Source organism: Ctenopharyngodon idella, chromosome 3 (genome assembly GCF_019924925.1).
Source record: "Ctenopharyngodon idella isolate HZGC_01 chromosome 3, HZGC01, whole genome shotgun sequence".
NCBI lineage: Eukaryota > Metazoa > Chordata > Actinopteri > Cypriniformes > Xenocyprididae > Ctenopharyngodon > Ctenopharyngodon idella.
The window spans coordinates 12,920,127-12,946,063 of record NC_067222.1 but is presented as its reverse complement, the minus strand read 5'-3'; the positions used below and the strand labels follow the sequence as shown (position 1 = coordinate 12,946,063).

The 25,937-nt window shown below is 35.4% G+C and overlaps 3 protein-coding genes across 67 annotated transcripts in view; 1 reads left to right on the top strand and 2 right to left on the bottom strand.

The window, feature by feature from the left end:
• LOC127509830 (uncharacterized) overlaps positions 1-25,937 on the top strand; it is a 502,366-nt gene that overhangs the window by 257,446 nt on the left and 218,983 nt on the right. For 37 of the 44 annotated variants that reach the window (XM_051888896.1, XM_051888897.1, XM_051888883.1 and 34 more), the window contains 3 exons: positions 9,116-9,415; positions 10,298-10,609; positions 18,460-18,762. The exons of 3 other annotated variants lie outside the window; for them this stretch is intronic. In XM_051888896.1, coding sequence (XP_051744856.1) covers positions 9,116-9,415; positions 10,298-10,609; positions 18,460-18,762 — 915 coding nt within the window. The remainder of the gene's footprint in view (positions 1-9,115; positions 9,416-10,297; positions 10,610-18,459; positions 18,763-25,937) is intronic. 4 more of the 44 variants (XM_051888882.1, XM_051888868.1, XM_051888887.1 and 1 more) reach the window with 3 other exon arrangements.
• LOC127509908 (60 kDa lysophospholipase-like) overlaps positions 1-25,937 on the bottom strand; it is a 390,873-nt gene that overhangs the window by 187,394 nt on the left and 177,542 nt on the right. The gene's annotated exons all lie outside the window — the stretch shown is intronic.
• LOC127509999 (hepatocyte cell adhesion molecule-like) overlaps positions 1-25,937 on the bottom strand; it is a 220,653-nt gene that overhangs the window by 121,028 nt on the left and 73,688 nt on the right. The window lies entirely within an intron of this gene.

The window sequence follows — 25,937 nt, the reverse complement described above, 5'->3', positions numbered from 1 at the left end:
CATCCCAGAAAGATGAGAGACATGTTTTTAGCCAAGTGTAAATCATTCCATGAGTAATATCTTGTGATCAACGCAATATATTATGTTGATTTTGGATTCAGTTTAATCGTAAGAATCTGCTTTAAATAATGATGTGCATTTTCTATGATCTGTGCATTTTTCGCGAAGTTATGAGCACGTGAAATCTACATGTTTCTCTGCGTCAGAGAAAGTAACGTCACCTGCGTCTGCGCAGTGCGACCTGATGCAGCCCCTGAAGTGAGACACAGGAAACAGAAATACTGCAAAATAATAATAATAACGCGACTAAACGAGACGAAATAAAGTTATAACATCTCGTCTCGTCTTGTTTTGGTCAACGAAAATGAAGAGACATTTTAGCATCGTTTTTATTTTGTAAACCACATTTGGTCTCGTTTTTATTCCTCAACAATATTGCATTATTTAATTATAGTCATCGTCACATGACCAGCATTTACGTTGCGTCTCGTCTCGTTTTCGTCACGTGATAAAGGTTCGTTGACAACAATATTTAGTCATAATTTTTGTTGACAAAAGCAACACTACTCTCGAGTCGATTAGACAGACCGTTTGAACGTGCTCCTCCTGAACTTTGTTTATAAAACGTCATTTGTCGCTTTAATTCTTTAATTGCATCTCTGGAGATTCAGACATGTGAGAGGCTGTAAATTAGCTGAACACATCCTAGTTTATTTAGTGACACTTGGCCTACATTTTAAAATCTTTATTTGAATATGGCAACATTTTATTTTAAATCTTTATTTGAATATGGTAACATGTTACCTCGTTCTACAATATTTCTCTGATTAAATCACTGACAGAGACTGTTTCCCATTAGCCAATCATAGGAAGCGTGATGACATCATCCATAGAAAGGAGGTCAATCCCACCCTTTCTCTTCTTAAAGCTGAAGTCCGTAACTTTTTTTGGTTAAAAATTATCCAAAATCAATTTTTGAGCAAGTACATAACCAGCCAGTGTTCAAAACTATCTCATTATCTTAGCTCGATTCACAACGGTGAGCTCGTAAAATCCAGCGGTGGATTTCCGCGGGAAATTCGAGCACGTCTGAAAACAGAAAGGAAGGAGTCCCGTCAAAGTCCCTTTAAGACTTATTATTACTTGTTATTCTATAATCTTTGGTCTCGTCCAGGCTGGTCGGTTTTATCATGTGAGGATGCTGCTGGTAGCGGATCATTTATAGCCTGTTCTCACAGCAGCTGAAATAATTAAACTTATCATTTTGATGGTGGATTATAATCCAGAAAGGTCCAAATGACAATCATCAGTGACAACTGGAGATTCACCCGTAGTCAAAAAGCAAAAGACTTTGGACTGCAGAGTGGCTACAGAAATTGAAATCTACAGGTAACGTTAATACACACTAAATACACACAGTCACGCAATGCTGATGTTAATATTAACAATTTGAGAACAAAGTATAACAGTAATAATAATTTGCACGGTTTGGCGTGAGCTAAGCGATCGTTAGATTTAATCATCATTGGCAGCGCAATCTATTGTAGGCCTAATGCTTTTTTCCTCAGTTGGTCAGAACAAAAGTGGCAGATGTTACTTGTTCAGATGACATTTTCCAGTGAAAATTCTTATATTGGTCACACTTTCAAGATGTAGAATCTGTGATTCTGAAGTACAGTATCCACACCGATCCGGTGACTGACAGCAAACATTAGATTCATCCGCGCTGATGAGCTGTGCCGATGCAGATTCCTATTCCGCATATGACTGCAATTGCAGGTTTCAAACAGAGATGGCGACAAAAAGGAAAAACGGCGGACTGCAGCTTTAATGCTGCGTTCACACTGAACGCGAATCGCGCATCAAATTCGCGTCAGACGCGTCTAGTTGGACGCTTGAACATTTTGAGTTTACTCGCTTCATTCGCGCGTGAAATTGACTTCACAGCAGACGCGAATTCGCGTCATGAGAGGGGCTCTCCCGCTCCTTTATGTGTCCCAGACTCTTCCACTTCTTTCTGCACACTTTTTCTGAATAAACACAACTCGTCTGCGGGAAAATAGTTCTAAATTACAGTGAATAAGATCAATTTGCCAGCTTTAGCTAGCTTGTAGACTCTCTCTCTCTCTCTCTATATATATATATATATATATATATATATATATATATATATGTATATATATCTCAAATTGAGTAAAGACTGTTTTTTTATAACTTACCAGACTGTCCGGCCTCCTCACTCACTTTCTTTCAAGCAAGATCCTCTTTTTTCCTGTTTCTATAAAAGTATGAAGATGTACTGCGACGATGATTTTGTTCGCCATTGTTGTTTCGGATTTCTGCCTCAGCTCGCTATGTCACGTCACTACTAGAGCAAGCTCCTGATTGGTTAACGTGGCGCGAGTTTTCGCCAAAGTCCAGATTTTTCAACTCGGGTGTCTAGAGCGTCAGACGCTCGATTTGCGCATCAGACACGTGACCGCTCAATTCGCACCGCGCCATTGTCGCGTTTACATTGACTTAACATGTAAATCAGATGCCCCAGATGCGTTCGGTGTGAACGCAGCATAAGACTCTCTATTCCTTAGTAACGTTGGTCTCAGCAGCTTTGTGAATAGGTTTAAGAGGAAGCTCTTTACTAAGACTTTTACTGTTATTCAGGAGATAAAATGTTAAGATAAAATGTTAAGATAAAATGTTTTGTGAATACGACCCCTGATCACCAGATCTGCAGAGCGATTTTCACTGCAATTTTTTTTTTAATTAGTACATTTCCATGGCAAAAACTGTCAGTAGCTCAGTTATAACTTCCTTATACTTAGCCTGTCTGTCCTAGTGTACACTACACTGCATTATCAAATCACTGATGCGATACCTTGATTGTGTTGCATTCATGTCACCTCCTGCCACAATACAATGAAATCGAGCCATGCAACGCAATAAAGCCACAATACAATGAAAATGCTCCCAGCCACTAGGGGGCTTTCAGAGCTCGGTAAAGTTAGTTGTCCTTGCCACTGTTCTACAGAGTCAGCAGTTTTACAAAGATATCATAGGGCTGTGAATCTTTGAGTATACATATGCATTCATAGGGTTATTGAAAAGCTTCTCTCAATGCGTCTAATCAGGATGAGAATTATACAGTGACCTTCAGGCGGTTAGAGAGTGGGGGCAAAAAACAAAACAAAAAAAAACCTTTTGTCCATTTTTAAAAATTTAGTTAAATGAAATGAAAATTCTGTCATTTATTACTCAATTTCCACAAATGCCAATTTTTATAGGCTATTAAAATAAAGTTTTGTAGCATCATTAAGAACTAACATTAAAGGGTTAGTTCACCCAAAAATGAAAATAATGTAATTTATTACTCACCCTCATGTCGTTCCATACCCGTAAGACCTTCATTAATCTTCGGAACACAAATTGAGATATTTTTGTTGAAATCCGATGGCTCCGTGAGGCCTGCATAGCCAGCAATGACATTTCCTCTCTCAAGATCCATTAATGTACTAAAAACATATTTAAATCAGTTCATGTGAGTACAGTGGTTCAATATTAATATTATAAAGCGACGAGAAGCAAAGCTGATTCGATACGCTGATTCATAATAATAAATAAGTCGTTTTTTGTTTTTTTTTTGGCACACCAAAAATATTCTCGTGGCTTTATAATATTAATATTGAACCACTGTACTCACATGAACTGATTTAAATATGTTTTTAGTAACTTTATGGATCTTGAGAGAGGAAATGTCATTGCTGGCTATGGAGGCCTCACTGAGCCATCGGATTTCAACAAAAATATCTTAATTTGTGTTCTGAAGATGAACGAAGGTCTTACGGGTGTAGAACAACATGAGCGTGAGTAATAAATGACATTATTTTCATTTTTGGGTGAACTAACCCTTTAATGTTAGTTCATGTTAGTTCTTAATGATGCTACAAAACTTTATTTTAATAGCCTATAAAAATTGGCATTTGTGGAAATTTACATAAGCCAACATTTTAAAGGGCTTTAAAAGTGTTATTAGGCCTAGTTCATGTTAACTGCAGTGGAGGATAGTGTTAATGGCTACACAACCTTAATAAAGTGTTCCAGGTACATTAAACATACTACTGTAACGCTTATGTGGAGAGACTACCCTAGAATATCATGCGCTTTCCCAACTAATCCTAAACTAACTTTTCTTCAAGGAATAGTAAGAAAAGCCGTCTTTGTCCTCTTTATACGGAACATTTTCCTTATGATGATTCTGAAAGGAAACGCGCTGGGTGCCTACTGTCGCTATAGTAACGAACGCAACTTTAACGCGCATCTGATTGATAGACCGCGCGCTCTTATTTCAGTGTTGTTAATGTTGTAGTTACTTCAGCCGTTTCCTTCGTGCATTCAATTTAACGACATTAGGTTAATAATTTCATTTATCATTCATTGGAACTGTGCGTATGCATTTAGACACTTACATTATGTGTTTGGTCCGTCCATGCATTAAATGCACGCTCTTGAATAAGGTGGGTTTTAACGTTCCTTCAACTGCTCATGTAATGTCAATGGTATGACCCATTTCCGTAAGACCTGAGTAGTTTATCTTATAGAAAATAACAGTGACGTTTCCACGCAATAAAAGCGTTGACCACGCAATGATTGGCAGCTTTATCAATGGCTTGTGCAGTGTGACTCAGGACTATTGCTATTATAATAGAGACTGTCATCTGCTCATGTGAACAACAGTGGCCGTCCTGAGGAGAGCTCAAACGTGGGCTACGGACTGAGCGCGAGCGCAATCCAGTGAGAGGCGCTAAAGAGTGCAGCGCATGTCTGTGAAGGAGAGCTGTGAGGGCGAATTACGGCGCACAATGTCAATTCGCGCGTGTAGTAATTTAATGTTTATATATTTTAATGCACTGAATCGCTATAGAATCACGATTAATCTGATTCTTAACATTTTACATCGATTATTGACCGTAATTAACGATTCACGATTCAAAAAACATGTTTCAAGATCGATGCATATGCATTGTCAGGATTTGTAATTGATACATCGAGAAAACGAGTGAATCGTTACAAGATATCAATACCACGATTAGTTTTAACAGTATGTAACCACTGTATATCCACATGAAATATTAATTCAAAACCATCTATGTACATTATAGCTGCATATTTATACCTGTGAATGAACTGACCCACTACCATGGCTCAGGGGAATGACTGCCAATTCCACCAAGTGATTAAAAACATATAATTTGTATTCAGTAAAATCACTTTTAACATTTAGAAATGGACATGATCCAAAGCTTGTAGTCAGGGTTCCTGTGGATCCTTAAAAAGTCTTCAATTAGATTTTTAAAACTTTAAGGTAATAAAAAGTCTTAAAGCCTTATTTTTACTTAAATTTTAGATGACACTTTGACTAAGACATATCTAAATCATTTACCAAATTAAAACTATCTAATTAACATACATATTAGGAGTGTCCCCGACTACGGATTTACATAGTCGAATCAGATTCGAATCAGATTGCCTATATTCGACTGATAGTCGAATCATATATGTTGGAGGTGGGGACTGCACATTGATGCACCGAAAAAACAAAAATTAAAATTAATGTAATAAAAATTTAATAATTGTTTAATCAAACATTAATTTACAGAATTGAATTAGAACAGAATATACCGTTCTAATAAATAAAAATTAAAAAGCCTAAATAAAAGCATGAAATAGTCATTATCAAGTCACAACTGCAAAATGCCTGAAGTGCAGGGGAACATATATTTAAATAGTTAAATTAGATAACCCAGAGTGATCAATAAATGAATAAAAATTAAAGAAATTATTAAAATAACAAAAGTAACTTTGTCTTTTTTAACTGCAGAGACAATAAACGCTAAACTGGAGTGGCAGTCTTCTTAGCTAAACATTCACAGCATCCAAAAATCAAATTAGAACCGGCTGAAATGTTTTGAAATCACTTGTACCCTACCTGATCGAAAAAATCCAGTCTTTCACGTGATCTGCCTGTGTGCCTGTGTGTACATTAGTCAGCTCGTTAGCGTTGGCCGGCAGAAGCGCGCCGCAGTGTTTGTCGTTGTTGAGCGTAGGACATGAGCTGTTGGCACAACTTGCATCATACGTTCTTTGGATCATCTTTTACCATTTCAAAGTGCATCCAATTCTACACTTTTGATTTTCTTATCCCAGACACTGTTAAAGATTTAATCCCTGCTGCCAAGATGCTCCTCTGTCGGTCACGGATCATGAAAGTGAAACTTAAAGGGTTAGTTCACCCAAAAATGAAAATAATGTCATTTATTACTCACCCTCATGTCGTTCCACACCCGTAACACCTTTGTTAATCTTTGGAACACAAATTAAGATATTTTTGTTGAAATCGGATGGCTCAGTGAGGCCTACATAGGGAGCAATGACATTTCCTCTCTCAAGATCCATTAATGTTCTAAAAACATATTTAAATCAGTTCATGTGAGTACAGTGGTTCAATATTAATATTATAAAGCAATGAGAATATTTTTGGTGTGGCAAAAAAAACAAAATAATGACTTATTTGAAACTTCGGAGCGTTATGAATCAGCGTGTCGAATCATGATTTGGATCGCTTGTCAAACCGCCAAAACTGCTGAAATCACGTGACTTTGGCGCTCCGAACTGCGGACTTATTTTAGTACATTAATGGATCTTGAGAGAGGAAATGTCATTGCTGGCTATGTAGGCCTCACTGAGCCATCGGATTTCAACAAAAATATCTTAATTTGTGTTCCGAAGATTAACGAAGGTCTTACGGGTGTGGAACGACATGAGCGTGAGTAATTAATGACATTATTTTCATTTTTGGGTGAACTAACCCTTTAAATCTGTCACGGGGTGGTTGGATTTATTCACGCACATTAAAAATATTTATTAAAAGCTTCTTTCTTTTCACATTTTACTTACAGCATTATCATAATTGGCTGTATATTAAGCTATTGGGAGAGAACCGGTATGTCTATGTAAAATCCCCCATATCTCGTCTCATAACACCTCTGTGGAGATTCGACTGTGAGATTGGTAGTCAAATCAGGCTCCTCCTGTCGAAGCATCGAATCGTCGACTATTCAGGGTCACCCCTAAAACATATTATAGTAATAATAATAATAATAATAATAATAATAATTATATTTTTTTTTCTTTGTGGATTTGCTTGTTCATGTGACAATTCATGGGTCTCGCAGCATTTACTGTATAACATAGGCTACTGTCTCCTGCACGTGAAAGGAAGAGAGCAGAGGAAAATGGGTAAATGTCAGTTCAGTAACCGTTGTAAGTTCATTCTTTATGTGTGTAGGGGTGTGTGATAGTATTGTCTATGATGATATCCTAATTATTGTTTAACGATGTGTGAGCTGACATTTAGTTTGTCACTCACGCTTTCACTGTGATGTATGCAGTTATATGAACTCAAAACTCAAGATACATGGGCATTTTTGACCTGATGAGTTTTTGTCGTTTTCCCCAAATCAGAACGATTGCAAATGTTGTTCATGTAACTGTTGTATAAAATATCACAAGTTAACAGTGACCCTGTTGAAAAAACAGCATATGCTGGTAAGGTAGGTTTTGAAGCTGGGATGCTGGTTTGAGCTGGTTTATACTGGTTTATGCTGGTCACGTGCTGGTCCTGGCTTAAATTTGCCAGTCAAGCAGCACATCAGCCTTGATGACAGTACACATTTCATATGTGAATTAAGATGATAGTTGCAGTTGTTCAATAATAATTGTTCATTTATGATACAGCATGTTATTAGCTTGTACCTATCGTTGTTCAGTACGCTGTAAAACGCTGTAAAAAACAGAAAAGGTTCTGGTAATTTTCTGTCAGGACAAGATCTGTTACGTTGTAACCCTAAAACACAAAATACAATGTGTAAATTATAGTACAGGTAAAACACCTGTGAAAAATCGACATGGATAATTCCTTCATATTAACACAGTACATTGTGCCCTATTTTTAACTAACTACCTACCTATACACGCTTATAACTATAATTGTTCAAAATGTGTAGTTTTACTAGTTAATAAGAAAATAAGAAAATGTAATTGTTCAAAAATGTGTAACTGTTCAATAATTCAGTGTTGTATTTAAAAATAAAAATATCTGATCAAAAAGATGTTTATTATTTTTACAAATAAAATATATTTATATTATTATAAATATATTTATATTATTGTATTATATTTATATTATGAACAAATCTAAATTAACAGTTGATTTCAAATCATATTTTTATGTGTATTCTATACAATAATGCAGTTTTGCGTACTTGGGTAAAGTTGGTTTTATATTTGCACATTCGGACTTCCGCGTTTAAGAACGTTCTAATAATGTGCAATAAAGTTAATGTTTGCAAATTCTGAACAGCGACACGATATTTACAACCAACGATTGTAACCCTACAACATTTTTCACAATCGATCAAAATGGGCAAGTATTATTTTAATGGCATACTTACTTGCGAACATCCACTGAATGTCCAATGTAGTGTACAAAGTTATTGTAGCCTATGCGTAAGTCCGAATGTGCGAATATAAAACCAAATTTATCCAAGTGTTTTGCGTCATGGTTACGTGATGACATCTTCCCACAACGCATTTAGCAACTTTAGCAACAAATCCACCCGTCTTTAGCAACTTCTCTGAACATTAGTTGGCAACACTTGTTCGATTTCATTGTGTTGTGAACTTATATTTGTGTAGAATTCAGACTTTTTTCACACATTTTCCCTCTATTTGCTTCTTTTAGTTTAAAAGAGGATCTTTAAATAGTCAAGCTCAACTAAATCTGTACTCTGATGTTTGTTGTGTGGATTTCAGGCTGTTCTGATGGTCAAAACACACATTAGATTTGAGGTCGACTCATTTAATTCATTTATATCTTCATGTAGATTTCTATAATATGGTAGAATCAGAGAAAGCTGAGTTCATTACTGATATTCATTAACTGAGTGAATGAAACATTTGAGATATTGATCAATTGATCAGTAATGCGTTGTTGTCTGATGTTGTTAGTTTTCTGTTTCTAATTTCTGATCTGTATTTCTCTGTTTCTGTGCTGCTGCAGGACAAGTGAAGACATCAGCGCTGAAGGGATGTCCTGTCACTCTGAAAATTTATTCTGAAATACAGAAGGATGATAAAATACAGTGGAAGTTTGAAGAGAAACTCATAGCTGAAATGACTGGAGAGAACCGTGGGAACCCTCAATGGTTTGATGATGAATTCAGAGACCAAATGACGCTGGACCCTCGGACTGGATCTCTCACCATTAATCAAACCACACCTGAACACTCTGGATTATATAAACTAGAGATCAAGACCAGTGATTATTCAACATTCAGACTCTTCAGGAATATCGTCTTTGGTGAGTAACACAAAGTCTTTCAGTGAAACAGCAGCAGTGTATATGACAGACCTTGTGTCAAAATATGATTATAAAAGTGTTCCAGTTGTGTTATATTAATGATGGAGAAACTCTGACCTGTTCATCATATCACTGCACTGCTGCCATAGCAGATATATACTGATGTAGAAATCAACACACTGTTATGTCAGGAACAAGACCTTCTAGTGGGATTAATGTACAGAGTTAAATCATTAAAATGTGTCTGTAACTATTTTATCAAAGCCTTAAAACTCAAAAAGGTCACGTGGCATTTTTTTTTCATGAAATCAACTGTAAATACAGGCAGTTGCAGATTAATTTCTGGTTTCTGGTGTTTTAGACAGATCTGGTTCCTCAATGAAGCAGCTTCAGACAGTCTTCTTTCATATGCTGTTGTCTGTTCTGAAACTGTTCTTCACACAGACTGTGTTGCTTCTGTCTGCAGGATTGTTTGATCAACTTTATCAGTCACAATCCTCCTCATTATTCCTGATCATTATTGAACTGCAGTACAGTCATTATCTGATCACAAATCAAACATTCAGAACCGTTTCTTCACACAAACTCAATTCAACACACTCATATTTCATGTCATTTGAGTGGATTTTTACTCTTAGAAACAAAGACTGGAGTTCAACACAGTTTCATCAGTGAAACACACATGAGGTGTAGAGATTTATACTTACATTCAGATTTCTAGAATGAGAAGTTGAGCTCTTTTCAGCTTAAAATACAGTAAATGATATGTTTGTGATCCAGTATGTCAGGTGTGATATGTCAGTGTTTCTTCTGTTTATTTCTGCTGCTGTTGGTTTTCTGGTTCTGATTTCTCTTCTGTATTTTTCTCTGTTTCTTTGACAGATGAAGAGAAGTCAGTGTCAGTGATGAAGGGGGCGGATGTGACTCTAAGTGTCAATACTGAAATACAGAGAGGAGATAAGATATTCTGGATGTTTGGAGATGACAACAGTCCTATAGATAAAAACACAGAAGAGAAGTGTGAAGAAGAGTCTGCGTACAGTGATTCTATATTTAAAGATAAAGTGGATCTGAATCGTCAGACTGGAGATCTCACCATCAAGACAACTGAAACTGACCACACTGGAGAATACAAACTAAAGATCATCAGAAATGGCAAATCCTCATTCAAGATATTCAGAGTTACTGTTTCTGGTGAGTGAAATATTTACTTTCATTGTAATTATGATTTTATTTTAGATAAACATTGTGTCGTTCTTAAAGGATAGTTCAGCCAAAAATGCCCTCATGTCGTCCCGAACGCACAAGACTTTTATTGAATTTGATCCAAATTTTAAGAAGTGATGTGATTGATTTGAATGTGGAAATTTGAAAGAAAAGTTAAGTCTTTCTTCACAAAAGATCTTCATTGTGTGAGAGATCTCTGATGCACATTAATGAGAGAATCTCAACACAGTGGTCAGCAGTGCAGATCCTCAGGTTGTGTCGTGAGAATGACCCTTTTATATGAACTCAGTGTTACTGGTATGACTTAGGGCTGTAACGATTCATCGATGAAATTCGATTACTCGATTTTTAAAAAAAAAAATCCTCAATTTCAATTTGCCCGTGTCGAGTAACTGGTAAAATACCGGAAGTGGCACTTTCCACGGACGAGAATCCATGAAACACATTATTAGACAGTTTTCTAAGGCTGTACGATATTAAGCCTGTGTAAAAATAATAAAGCTTAATACTATTGGCAATTTGCAAAGATTATTAATTAATGAAACAAATGTGCTGCAAGTTTAATATATTTGTGCTCTAGTTATTTTTATCCTCCTGAGACCCAGAAAAAAAAGTTTTTTTGAATTTAGTTTTTTTTTCACGTCATTATATTGTTTAGAGCATAAGAACCAAATTAAAATATAACATTTTTGAAAAATTATATTTTATTCATATGTTATGATATGTCCTCTGTAGTGGACACCTGGACTGAGTTGTTTAAAAAATAAAATGACATGTATAGGCAAAAACAATGGGATTTTTTTTAAATCACCAATCAATATTTAGCCTTCAGGATTGTTTTTAACCAAACTTTGTATCAAGATGATTCTCAACTATGTTGTGAAAGATATAATGGAATTAATTGATATACCATTTTATTTTATGCAATATGTGGGTAAAATTGTCATACATGGATTTTCCCATTCAATACAATGCATCTGTATCTAATTTGCATATTAATGTTTTCTTCATCAACATGTAATGAAAAAAGAAGTGTAATAATTGGCAACATTTTCATAATATCTAATAATCAATAGGATTATTGATATATATAATATCTTTCCCTATTCACTTGTTGTATCTCCTATTATATCTCCTGATAAACATGATTTAAGTCCTGGTGTCCTCTACAGAGGTCATGTATGAAATCAATGTCCTGTTTCGTAACAGAAAGTCATATTTTGATTTGAAACCCCATAACATTTTCCTGAGATATTGATTTATAACAAACAATTTGAAAATGAATCCGATTTAAATGATAATTACAAAATATTATCATTTGCATAAGAATGCTAATTTTCATTTTCAGTCATATTTAAAGACCAAGAAGTTGTTGTTGTCATGGCGAAACCAATAAAAATCTGGTATCTCTGCAAAGCCCTGAATGTGCTCTTTACAGGACATCCAGACTTAAAACTGTGACATGTATGATGTCAGAGAAAATCACTAAAATATGATGTCCACTACAGAGGACAGAAATCTGTTCCCGGGTCCCAGGAGGATATACGTGTCTAGTGCGTCTCGTGCGGCTCCTTTCACAGTAAATGCAGCTTCACGTGAACTGTTATACATGAGTGGAGCGTCTCAAACTCCATCTCTGAATATGCTGTGAGCTTGGATTGCTTTTAACGTTTAATCAGATTTGTAAGGTAAGTCGTCAATAAACCTTAGCAACATTATACAGTATGTTTCTACTTGGTGAAATGTGCTAACTGTTCGTCACGATTTCAAAATAAAAGTTTAAGCCCTCGTTTAAGTCCACGTGTTCTTGTTCAAGAAATTACAGTGGTTTAATTGAAGGTAAGGATTAATTTAACATTTAAAATAAATGTTGTAAGCCAATATTGAACAAGGATTAGATCGCGTTGTAAAATCGTCAGGCCACTGGCGCCCTCTGCAGGCGTTTGTTATAATACATAAAGAACATTAGTTGTACAATTCAATACATTATGTATTTTGACAGTTTTGTTCAGTAAAACCATACAATTATTTGTTTTTCATACTTTACTTGAATCAATTATTATTGTGTTATTGCTATTATATATTTTAAGCCATATGTGTAAGTGAATGTGTTTTGTTGTGTAAAAGCACCTTTATAATGATCGCATTAGTAGTTGAGCTATATGTGCGCGCCATGTTTGTTTACGCCGCGGTCAGGAGATCTGTCGGATTTACACTTGAATTCTTTCACTTCTTTTGAGAGACACGGATGGATGTAAGTGTCCGGTGAATTGGGAGAAGAACAGGGTAAACTTTATAGTTGCAGCTTGCCTTCCTTACATCATGAATCAATTATAATGGAAAGGATTATTATTGCAGCTTCCATAGACATCAGTGTATATTTTACAGACTCTAACTGTACTGTTACTAGTACTTATGTGTATTTAAATATCTGAAACCTAAAATAAACATCATGTGGTTGAAACACTGAATAGTTGTGATAAATGCCAAGCACTGAGTGCATTCGTCTCTGGCTCAGCGCCCGGAGGGGAGGGCGATTACTCCAGTAATCATTAGAATAATTGAACGATTACTCGATTACCAAATGAATCGTTAGCTACAGCCCTAGTATGACTTGTATGACTGACTTTCTTTCTATGGAGCACTAAAGTGTTTTTCCTTCCATGTCATGGTGTCCAATGTTGTTTGGACCCAAACATTTTTCAGAATATCATCTTTTGTTTCACAGAAGAAAGTCATACAGGTTTGGAATGACATTAATGAACTATCCATTTAAAGTCCCCGTGAACCGGAAGTTGCAAACGACTTTTCTCTAGTGTTGTGACATATTCCCAAGTTAAGGTAATATTGAATAGAGGGCAGGGTTTTACTTTAGCGCTCCTCCTCTCCATCTCTCGCTCATATCAGACTAACGGTTGGAGTGGTTTAAGCGTTTTATACTTTTCAGATTTTGATTAAAGATTACCACAGCAAACAATTTTTTTCTGAGTATTAACTTGCACGGATTAATTGTTCACCACAAGATTAGTAATATGCACTAACAAAGGAAATAGGGTCAATTTTGATTTCATGCCGACTTTAAGCACATATCACATCATGGTGCTGTGAGACACACTAATCCATTACATCCAGTTCTAATCCATCCATTTAAGAGTTCAGGGGTCGTGTTCACAAAACATCGGAAGGAAAAAAGAAAGAAAAAAAATCATACAGGCTTGCAAACACAACCATGCACATGCAAACAATACACTTTTCACTCATACACGCACACACGTTAATTAATTTATTTTTTATTTTAGATTTTTTTTATTGTATTGACAGCTCAGCTGTATGTGGACACCTTTTGAGTAGAAATGCATATTGCATTTTTTTTTGCAAATAAAACTCCCATAGTCCATAACTACTGTAGTTTTAACTTATTTTAATATAAATTCAGTTAAATCATCAAACATTTGTATGACTTGCCAGTGACTTGTTTGACCCAAGCTACGACTTGACTTGACTTGCTTGATTCTAACAAAAATTGACTTGGACTTGCTTGAGACTTGAAGGTTAAGACTTGAGACTTACTTGTGACTTGAACATGTGTGACTTACTCCCACCTTTGCTGATCAGTGAGCCGCTTTTAAGTGACCATGAAATAAAAATTCCCTCCATCTGTTTTCTGAATGCATGTTATTGATCTTATTGTGAGTAATTTATAGGTTATTTATTTCTTGACTTTGTAATTTTTAATCAAAATACCATAACCCGTCTTCCAGTGAAACTGCTGACTTCTCTCTGGTGATGAATGCAGGACTTCTCTGATCATTTAACTCACTCACATCCTGTTCCTGCAAGCTTTTATACGCTTCACTTACTCGTCTAGTGTGAAACAGGCTAATGTTTGCTTGTTATCTGCCCTGTGATTGTGCAATGAAAGTTTTTCTGGCAGTTTTGGAATGAGCAGAGGAACATGTCAGATGCTACCATGGCTCATGGGGACGACTGCCAATTCCACTAAGTGGTTAAAAACATATAATTTGTATTCATGAAAATGACTTTTAACATTTAGAAACATGTTCATGTTCAAATTCCAAAGCTTGTATAGGTTCCTATTGGTAAGACTGACTTACTACAGGTGACGTTTTGCCAACACAAGCTAATTATAGACAATAGCAGCAACACTTGTGGTGTTAAAGGGTCAAGAATAAACATAAAATGGAGCTAAAAAAAATCAATACTTTATTTTGCCAACACGTTTTGGCACAGAGGCCTTAATCAGGGCTAAAATGTCACAGGTGTGTGTAGGTTCCTTTAAATACAGAGACAGAATTCAAACTTACAAAGAACCAATAAAAAACCTGCATATAATATCATCCACCAATCACAACACTTTAAAAGTACATAATCACACATCAACCAATGATTTCCTTACATCGAACACTGCTGAGGAAAAGAAAATATATACCATGCACACCTTCATTGAAAACTTATAAAAATGTACAAAAAATACAAAAAAAATAGTATAAAATATTTTTGTGTATGTATGTAGATAACAACGATCATGTTCTTTTATAAACATATACAATATATACCCTTGTTTAAAAGGCCTTAAAGTATATATACACAATGCACATCTTTTTGAAGAACAATTTTATAAAAATTATTTTAAGACCAATTCTTCATTAATCCCAGTAGGGAACAGACTTTTTAAATAAAAAATCCAAAAAGCCTCCCTTCTTTTTCTAATTAAGTCAATGTGATCTCCTCTTAGTGGAATTTTTATATGTTCAATGCCAAAGAATAAAAAGGAAGACATGGATGATTACATCCTTTAAAATGTTTTGCTCCTGGTTTTATATCACCTCTTTTAATAGAGCTCCTGTGTTCTGTAATGCGGTCCCTCAGTATCCCCTCACTGCAGAGCACTTGAGATCCAGGGGGCGGAGTCAGGCAGGTTAAGGGATACGTAAAGTGGGAGGAGTTGGATCTAGACCCCACCCCCTGGATCTTGTGTTCTGCAGTGAGGACCATCTCCCCTTAAGCGTCGAGATGTTTCTCCAACATGTACTTTTTTACAAGGACACTGAATTAAATATTTGACATTTTTGCTGTTACATGTAATAAAACTTTCAATATGTATATCATTTTTGTAAACAGGATGTTCAAAACATTTAATATTCCTGGTGTATTGGCAACTGATGCAATTACCACATTTAAAATTTCCAAGAGGGATTGTTCCTGTGAGGGTCTTGATTGTGGGTTTCTTTGGGGAACTAATTTATCCTTAATGGCTCTGGCTCTTTTGTGAGCAATAAGTGGAGGATCTTGAAATGTATCTTTTAGAGATGGATCGTCTTGTAAAATATGCCAATATTTTTCACCACCTTACCTATATTGAAAGTTTTAGGAGCATATATAGTGCAATATATAATACTGACCCTGAAGATGTCTTCTTGCATTTGTTAGAATTTAGACAATCTTCACGACTTCTAACTTGTACTCTTTCTTCATAAGAGAGCCACTTTTCATTATAACCTCTCTCTTTAAATTTTCATAACATTTGACATTTTTGTATTTTATATTCTTCACTATTTTCACAAATACGTTTTATTCTCATAAGTTGACTTATTGGTAAACTTCTTTTTAAAGAGATAGGATGAAAACTTTGACCGTGTAACAATGTGTTCCTATCTGTTGGTTTCGTATATAAGAATGAAGTGAGGTTTTTACCATATTTAAACAAGTATATCCAAGAAACTTATTTTTTTCCATATTAAAAGTTAAAGAAAATTTTAAACCACCAAGATTCATATTCAGAAATTGTAAAAATTCATGAAGAATGGTAACTTGTCCTTTCCAGAGCAGAAATACATCATCAATATATCTTTTCCAGGAAACAATGTATGGTAAGAAATGGTTGTTCTTTTCATATTAAACACTTTCTTCAAGTAAACCTACAAAAAGGCAAGCAAAACTGGGCGTCTTCCTTTTTATTCTTTGGCAATGAACATATAAAAATTCCACTAAGAGGAGATCACATTGACTTAATGAGAAAAAGAAGGGAGGCTTTTTGGATTTTTTATTTAAAAAGTCTGTTCCCTACTGGGATTAATGAAGAATTGGTCTTAAAAGAATTTTTATAGAAATGTTCTTCAAAAAGGTGTGCATTGTGTATATATATTTTAAGGCCTTTTAAACAAGGGTATATATTGTATATGTTTATAAAAGAACATGATTGTTGTTATCTACATACATACACAAAAATATTTTATACTATTTTTTTTGTATTTTTTGTACATTTTTATAAAAGTTTTCAATGAAGGTGTGCATGGTATATATTTTCTTTTCCTCAGCAGTGTTTGATGTAAGGAAATCATTGGTTGATGTGTGATTATGTACTTTTAAAGTGTTGTGATTGGTGGATGATATTATATGCAGTTTTTTCATTGGTTCTTTGTAAGTTTGAATTCTGTCTCTGTATTTAAAGGAACCTACACACACCTGTAACATTTTAGCCCTGATTAAGGCCTCTGTGCCAAAACGTGTTGGCAAAATAAAGTATTGATTTTTTTTTAGCTCCATTTTATGTTTATTCTTGACCCTTTAACACAAGTGTTGCAGGTATCGCCTATATTTAGTTTTGTCTATATTCCATGCACCCTGTTAGATGTGTGAAGGTGCACCAGATTAATCATATTACATGTTGCCAACACACACAGGGAGGTACAGTTTCACCTTTAGTAAGTTAGTCTTACCAATAGACCTTTATCACAGCAGAACTGATTACCAGAAACATTGTTGCCAACTTAGCAATTTTGTTGCTAAATTTAGCAACTTTTCAGACTAGCAAAGCACCTAAAAGCACCTAGCAACAAATTTAGCTATTTTTACAATTTATTTGGCAACTTTTAACAACTTTTGAAAAGTGACTTAAACAATCTAAAGTACAAAAAGAGGAAACCACTGAACAGCAGCCAGTCAAGCAGCACATCAGCCTGGAGAGAGCTGAAGAAAGATGACAGTACACACTTCATATGTGAATTAAGATGATAGTTGCAGTTGTTCAATAATAATTGTTCATTTATGATACAGCATGTTATTAGCTTGTACCTATCATTGTTGTTCAGTTAGGTACACTCAAAGGTCAAGGTCAAAAAGATGTTGTTTATATTACTTTTTCAAATAAAATAGGTTTATATTATTATAAATATATTTATATTATGAACAAATCTACATTAACAGTTGATTTCAAATCATATTTTTATGTGTATTCTACGCAATAATGCAGTTTTGCGTCATGGTTACGTGATGACGTCATCTCACAACGTCATTTAGCAACTTTCAGCAACAAATCCACCCGTCTTTAGCAACTTCCCTGAACATTAGTTGGCAACACTGGTTCGATTTCGTTGTGTTGTGAACTTATGTTTGCTTTTTTAATTTCGTTGTGTTGTGTACTTCTGGGCCACTGTATAATTCAGACTTTTTTTCACACATTTTCCCTCTATTTGCTGCTTTTAGTTTAAAAGAGGATCTTTAAATAGTCAAGCTCAACTAAATCTGTAGTCTGATGTTTGTTGTGTGGATTTCAGGCTGTTCTGATGGTCAAAACACACATTGGATTTGAGGTCGACTCATTTAATTCATTTATATCTTCATGTAGATTTCTATAATATGGTAGAATCAGAGAAAGCTGAGTTCATTACTGATGTTCATAAACTGAGTAAATGAAACATTTGAGATGTTGATCAATTGATCAGTAATGCTTTGTTGTCTGATGTTGTTAGTTTTCTGTTTCTGATCTCTATTTCTCTGTTTCTGTGCTGCTGCAGATCAAGTGAAGACATCAGCGCTGAAGGGATGTCCTGTCATTCTGTACTATGATACTGATATACAGAAGGATGATAAAATACAGTGGAAGTTTGAAGAGAAACTCATAGCTGAAATGACTGGAGAGAACCGTTGGAAACCTCAATGGTTTGCTGATGATGAATTCAGAGACCAAATGAAGCTGGACCCTCGGACTGGATCTCTCATCATTCAACAAACCACACCTGAACACTCTGGATTATATAAACTAGAGATCAATAACAGTTATTATTCAACATTCAGACTCTTCAGTCTTATCGTCTTTGGTGAGTAACACAAAGTCTTTCAGTGAAACAGCAGCAGTGTATATGACAGACCTTGTGTCAAAATATGATTATAAAAGTGTTCCAGTTGTGTTATATTAATGATGGAGAAACTCTGACCTGTTCATCATATCACTGCACTGCTGCCATAGCAGATATATACTGATGTAGAAATCAACACACTGTAATGTCAGGAACAAGACCTTCTAGTGGGATTAATGTACAGAGTTAAATCATTAAAATGTGTCTCTAACTATTTTATCAAAGCTGTAAGACTCAAAAAGGTCAACTGAAGTCAACTGTAAATACAGGCAGTTGCAGATTAATTAATTTTAATTGAATAATAATTAATTTATTTGCTTATTGTTGTCTTGTTTTGTCAGTCCTGGTTTCTGGTGTTTTAGACAGATCTGGTTCCTCAATGAAGCAGCTTCAGACAGTCTTCTTTCATATGCTGTTGTCTGTTCTGAAACTGTTCTTCACACAGACTGTGTTGCTTCTGTCTGCAGGATTGTTTGATCAACTTTATCAGTCACAATCCTCCTCATTATTCCTGATCATTATTGAACTGCAGTACAGTCATTATCTGATCACAAATCAAACATTCAGAACCGTTTCTTCACACAAACTCAATTCAACACACTCATATTTCATGTCATTTGAGTGGATTTTTACTCTTAGAAACACAGACTGGAGTTCAACACAGTTTCATCAGTGAAACACACATGAGGTGTAGAGATTTATACTTACATTCAGATTTCTAGAATGAGAAGTTGAGCTCTTTTCAACTTAAAATACAGTAAATGATATGTTTGTGATCCAGTATGTCAGGTGTGATATGTCAGTGTTTCTTCTGTTTATTTCTGCTGCTGTTGGTTTTCTGGTTCTGATTTCTCTTCTGTATTTTTCTCTGTTTCTTTGACAGATGAAGTGAAGTCAGTGTCAGTGATGGAGGGCTAAAAGTAGCTCCTAACTTGCCGATTTAGGAGAATCTCTTAAAAAATAATGGGTCTGCCAGTCCTCTTTTTTTGCTCATAAGAGTATTTCACAAAGTATTTTAGCACTAAAACTAGCTCCTAAATCTGTGAAACATTAGGAGTAGTCAAGAGGACTCCTGAGTCACTAAGACCAAATCAAAAACAATCCTAAAATGGCTGTTGCTGGTTGTCTGCCTCAGCAATATACATTAATTCTTCAATCTCTGGAGATGCAGACATGTGAGAGGCGGACAATTAGCTGAACACATACTTGTTTATTCAGTGACACTTAGCCTACATTTTAAAACCTTTATTTGAATATGGCAACATGATACCTCGTTCTACAATATTTCTCTGATTAAATCACTGACAGAGACTCCTCCCTTATCAGTCAATCATAGTTAGTAAGCATGTTGACATCATCCATAGCAACAAGGTCGACCCCGCCCTTTCTCTTATCTTAAAGGGATAGTTCACCCAAAACTGAAAATTTAATGTTTATCTGCTTACCCCCAGGGCATCCAAGATGTAGGTGACTTTGTTTCTTCAGTAGAACACAAATGATGATTTTTAACTCCAACCGTTGTGGTTTGTCAGCTGTATAATGCGTGTCAATGGGAACACAATCTATAAGAGTCAAAAAAACATGCACAGACAAATCCAAATTAAACCCTGCGGCTCGTGACGACACATTGATGTCCTAAGACACGAAATGATTGCTTTGTGCGAGAAACTGAACAGTATTTATATAATTTTTTACCTCTAATACACCACTGTGTCCAACTGCCTTGAGCGCACGCACAGCATCCGGTGTGTGAGGTGTGAAGTGGAGCAGTGTGCAGTTATATGCCCTCAAAATTCAAGATACACAGGCATTTTTGCCCCGATGAGTTTTTGTCTTATATCATCATATGATGTAGTTATACAATCTCACACGATAAAGTCCAGTTTTCCCCAAATCAGAACAATTGCAAATGTGATTTTATACAAAAGTTAAATGAACAATAAGTTAACATTGACCCTGTTGAAAAAACAGCATATGCTGGTAAGGTAGGTTTTGAAGCTGGGATGCTGGTTTGAGCTGGTTTATGCTGGTCCTGGCTTAAATTTGACTTTAAAAAATGTGCAGCATCTCTGTGTAGTAGGTTCCTATTGGTAAGACTGACTTACTACAGGTGAAATTTTGCCAACACATATAGGGAGGTACAGTTTCACCTTTAGTAAGTTAGTCTTACCAATAGACCTTTATCACAGTGGAATTGATTACCAGAAAACATTGTTGCCAACTTAGCAATTTTGTTGCTAGATTTAGCAACTTTTCAGACTACCTTAGCAAAGCACCTAAAAGCACCTAGCAACAAATTTAGCTTTTTTTTATTTATTTATTTGGCAACTTTTATCATCTTTTGAAAAGTGACTTAAACAATCTAAATGACACAAAAAGAGGAAACCACTGAACAGCAGCCAGTCAAGCAGCACATCAGCCTGGAGAGAGCTGAAGAAAGATGACAGTACACACTTCATATGTGAATGAAGATGATAGTTGCAGTTGTTCAATAATAATTGTTCATTTATGATACAGCATGTTATTAGCTTGTGCCTATCATTGTTGTTCAGTTAGGTACACTGTAAATTGTAGAAAAACAGAAAAGTTGTAACCGTACAACACAAAATACAATGTGTAAATTATAATACAGGTAAAACACCTGAGAAAAATCAATATGGATAATTCCTTCATATTAACACAGTACATTGTGCCCTATTTTTAACTAACTACCAATACACTGCTTCAAACTATAATTGTTCAAAATGTGTAGTTTTACTAGTTAATAAGAAAATAAGAAAATGTAATTGTTCAAAAATGTGTAACTGTCCAATAATTCAATGTTGTATTTAAAAATAAAAATTGTTTATATTACTTTTATTATAAACAACATTACTTTTAAATAAAATAGGTTTATTATTATAAATATATATTTATATTATAATATTTACATTACGAACAAATCTAAATTAACAGTTGATTTCAAATCATATTTTTATGTGTATTCTACACAATAATGCAGTTTTGCGTCATGGTTACGTGATGACGTCATCTCACAACATCATTTAGCAACTTTCAGCAACAAATCCACCCGTCTTTAGCAACTTCCCTGAACATTAGTTGGCAACACTGGTTCGATTTCATTGTGTTGTGAACTTATGTTTGCTTTTTTTTATTTTTTTATTTCATTGTGTTGTGCACTACTGGGCCACCGTAGAATTCAGACTTTTTTTCACACATTTTTTCCTTCTATTTGCTTCTTTTAGGGTGCATTTACACTTGTAGTTCGGTTCGTTTGGTTCATTTGGTCCAGACCAAAAAGAAGAAAAAACATTTAGTCCTGCTCCGATTAGCGTTCAGATTGGCAATTTTATCACCGAACCTAAAGGCATAGGGATACATTCACAACGTGATTGGTCGGATTTTATGACGTATTGCCTATTTTGAGACGGAACTTACCGAACATCCAAAACAATGCTGTGCTGAGGTAAATGCGCCTGTTGTGTGTGCGTAGCCTGCATATGATGGTATTTTGGCCAGCTGGGAACTCGTGAAGAGCTTGTAAAATGTGTAAAGTAGTCAAAACAGCAGCGGGAATCCCTCCGTCACACACAAATGATCTGCTGCGTAGAGACGCGCGTCTGATGCCTGTCATGGGCAAACTCGCGACTATGACAAGAAAAATCGACATGCGTGAGGATTCTGTCCTTTTTAGGGTCTCATCTTCCTGTTTTTGGTTCGTTTACATGTCTTTGGTCCGTGTTGTGTTCATATATCATTCGAACCGCACCAGAGTTCGTTTGGAAGCGAACCGAGACCCATCTTTTCAGCGGTCTCGGTCCGCTTGTTTGGTGCGCACCAGGGTTCGTATGGCAGCGTTCACACATGCTCAAATGAACCGCACTAACAGAGCAATCGCACCAGGGTTTGTTTTATTCGAACCAAACATGACAAGTGTGAACGCAACCTTAGTGTAAAAGAAAATCTTTAAAAAAATCAAGATCAACAAAATTTGTATGTCTGATGTTTGTTGTGTGTATTGCAGTGTTAATTTTGGCAGCGATTTTTTTTTTTTTAAGTCTTATCTTCAGATGAAAATGCTCCTTAGTCTTAGTCACATTTTAGTCATTTTTGTCTTTCATATTTTAGTCTAGTTTTAGTTGACGAAAAGTCATCATTTTTGTCAAGTCTTAGTCATTACTTTTAGTCAAGCTACAGTTACCAACAATAATTTTGATAGCTATTTTCTCTTTAGACCAATTCATTCAAGCTTATGAAAAATTTGAATCAAGGTTGTATTGACATTGCACTCTTAGCAGTAGCACTTGTGCAAATCTACAGATCCCTTTTCAGTGGTTCTCAAACTTTCTAGAGTGTCGTACCCCCTGAGGGATGTAGCAAATTAGCTCAAAATAAATAGGAATAATTAATCATAACTAGTTATAATTAATTATAAATATTTGGATCAGTTAACAAAATTAACTTAATGTAATAAAATTAATATTACAATCAATTAACCTGTTGTCCAATGAACACACAGTGTTAATTGTTTATAAATTCTAAGAAATGTTCATTTCCAGGTTATGGGAAATAACAATCTTATGTACAGTACTACTCAGAGCATGTAGTCAGAATCTGCATGAATAGGGACTCCAGTATATGAGCATGAAACATGGACAACTTTACATGTGACATGAACAAGACTTTATTAACTAGACTAAACACTTAATTACTCTAACATACACACACATACATGCATACAGTTTACCAAGAGAAAGAGAGAGCTAAAGCAGAGTATAGGAAGCAAGAAGTTACAGCATTGTTTGAAATTCAGCAGATCAACAGCCTTGAGCAAACCATCAGTTTAGTTCTAACACACCCTTCTTTAAAAGGGGTAAGGATACTCAATGTATCAGATAATGAGACTAAGTTTCATACTTGCATGTCTCTCCAAGTTGAATTAAAACTGTTCTGCCTGTGTGTTAGCTACGTTTGGGATGCTAGTTGCAGTTTTGGGGGCATAGGTTCACAGAACTTCGATAGAGTGAGTTTATGGGTAATTCATTAAATATAATGAATAATTGTGTGTCTGATTGGTCCAGACGCTACAGGGATTTAACATCCTTCTGTGTACCCTCTCTTTTCCACTTAGACTGCAGTTACACATTTCCATTAAGGGACAATATTTGCCCTCTTAAATCAATTTTTCCAGTGCATTTTTTACCTTTATAAATATCTTTATAAAATAAATAATGCTTAAAACAATTCAATAAATACAGTGATGATAAAAACAAAGTGATACTTTTAAATATTACATTAAAACCACCAGTAGTCACTGTTTTTATGAGTGAATCATCGAGTCATTCATTCTTTCAGTATCAAAGCAAGCGGCTGTATTTATGAATGGATCATTGAATCGTTGACGATTCGTTCAAAGCCACAGATTCGTTCACGAAACACAGCTTGTTTGCTGCAGTTCTGCTGTGGCTTTCGTTGCAAAATAGAGCAAAAATACTGACAATACTGTTTAAAATGTACATCACTTAATATTACCCTTTTGTTTGTTGAACTGTTGTAGAAAATCAATGTCACATTTGAAATTGTGTGGATATTCGGGAAACATTGCATTCTTGCTTGTATAATATGATCAAAATTAAAAACAATAACTCACCAAAGAGTATCTTTTTGTATCCAAGAGAGATTTAATCTTAAATCTATATGCAGTCTGTGTCTATATTTGTTCTCCATGCTAGTAAATGTTAAATCCACACTTTCACAAAGTAAGTTATACTGTCGAGAACAGCAGCGCGATACTGCCGTGGTTGCTGTCAGTTTTGACTGCGAAAGATGAGGTCATTTGACTGAATGTCGTGTATTTACAGAATTAAACCTGCTAGAAAAACATGTTCAGTTTTTATGTTATTTTAACTCGGCAATTTGTTCGCGTACGTCAGTTTGAGAGCCACTTAAAGGGATTCTTAAAGGGATTCTTAAAGGGATTCTTAAAGGGATTGTTCAGCCAAAAATTCCCTCGTGTCGTCCCGAACCCACAAGACTTTTATTCTTCACAAGATTTCTGTCCATCCATTAAAAGTCTGGGGAAACAAAGCTTCAAATCTCCAAAAAAAAAAAAAAAAAAAAAACAACACTCCCTGTTCACATGAGAGTGGACGGCAGTGCAGCTCCTCTGGTTTATATCATGAGAATGTCCCCTTTTGTATACATTGGGTATGAATTTCTATGGACCACTAAAGTTTTTTTTTATTTTCTTCCATATAATGGTGTCCAATGTTGTTTGGACCAAACATTTTTCAAAATATTTTCTTTTGTTCTTTGCTCCATATCACTTCGCCAAATGTTTTCAGTTATTTCAGTAGGTCCTTACAGCCTTCATCCGCAATAGAAACAAAACCCACAACGACACCGACCAAGCTAATAAATATAGTAAACGAGAATGAAAACGACAAATTATTGTCATGGTTTTGCCACAAAATACATTTTATTGTGTCCTGAAAGCATATACTCACTCTCTCTCTTTCAAACACACACACACATACAGTACGGACACACACTCACACAGAAACGTGTTGTCAGCGCTGCTCTGACAAATCAGTAAAATAGTTTAGCAACTTAAAAGCTTCATGCCATTTCTCACCAGTGAGGTAATAACTGTGTGGTTCTTGAGGTAGATAAACTTACAGTTTCACTATTAGTAGAGACACTGCTGCCGTGAGAGACGCACAGACTCAGGTAGGCTAGTTCTGTCTCTCACAGTGTTAATAACTGTATTATATTCTGCTATCAAGGCTCAAGCCTCCGTTACTAGCTCTGAAATGACATTTTGGAATTAGCATCGGAGACTTGGGATGAGATGCGTAAGAAATTAGAGTGTTTTAAGGACAAAAACCTGACAAATGTTTTGAAATAACATCAGAACAGTGTCTTGAGGTGTGGTAACTGTAGTATAAGTAGAATAATTGACTCTGGGCCATTGAATTATTATTCATGAACTTCATCATTTATCATGTTAACTGACGCCTGTAGAGTCTGAGGTGTCTCTGTTGGGTTATCTGTGATTTCTCTGAGCATTACACGGTCTGATCTTGGGGAGAATTTGCTGGGACGTCCACTCCTGGGAAGATTGGTGTCTGTTTCAA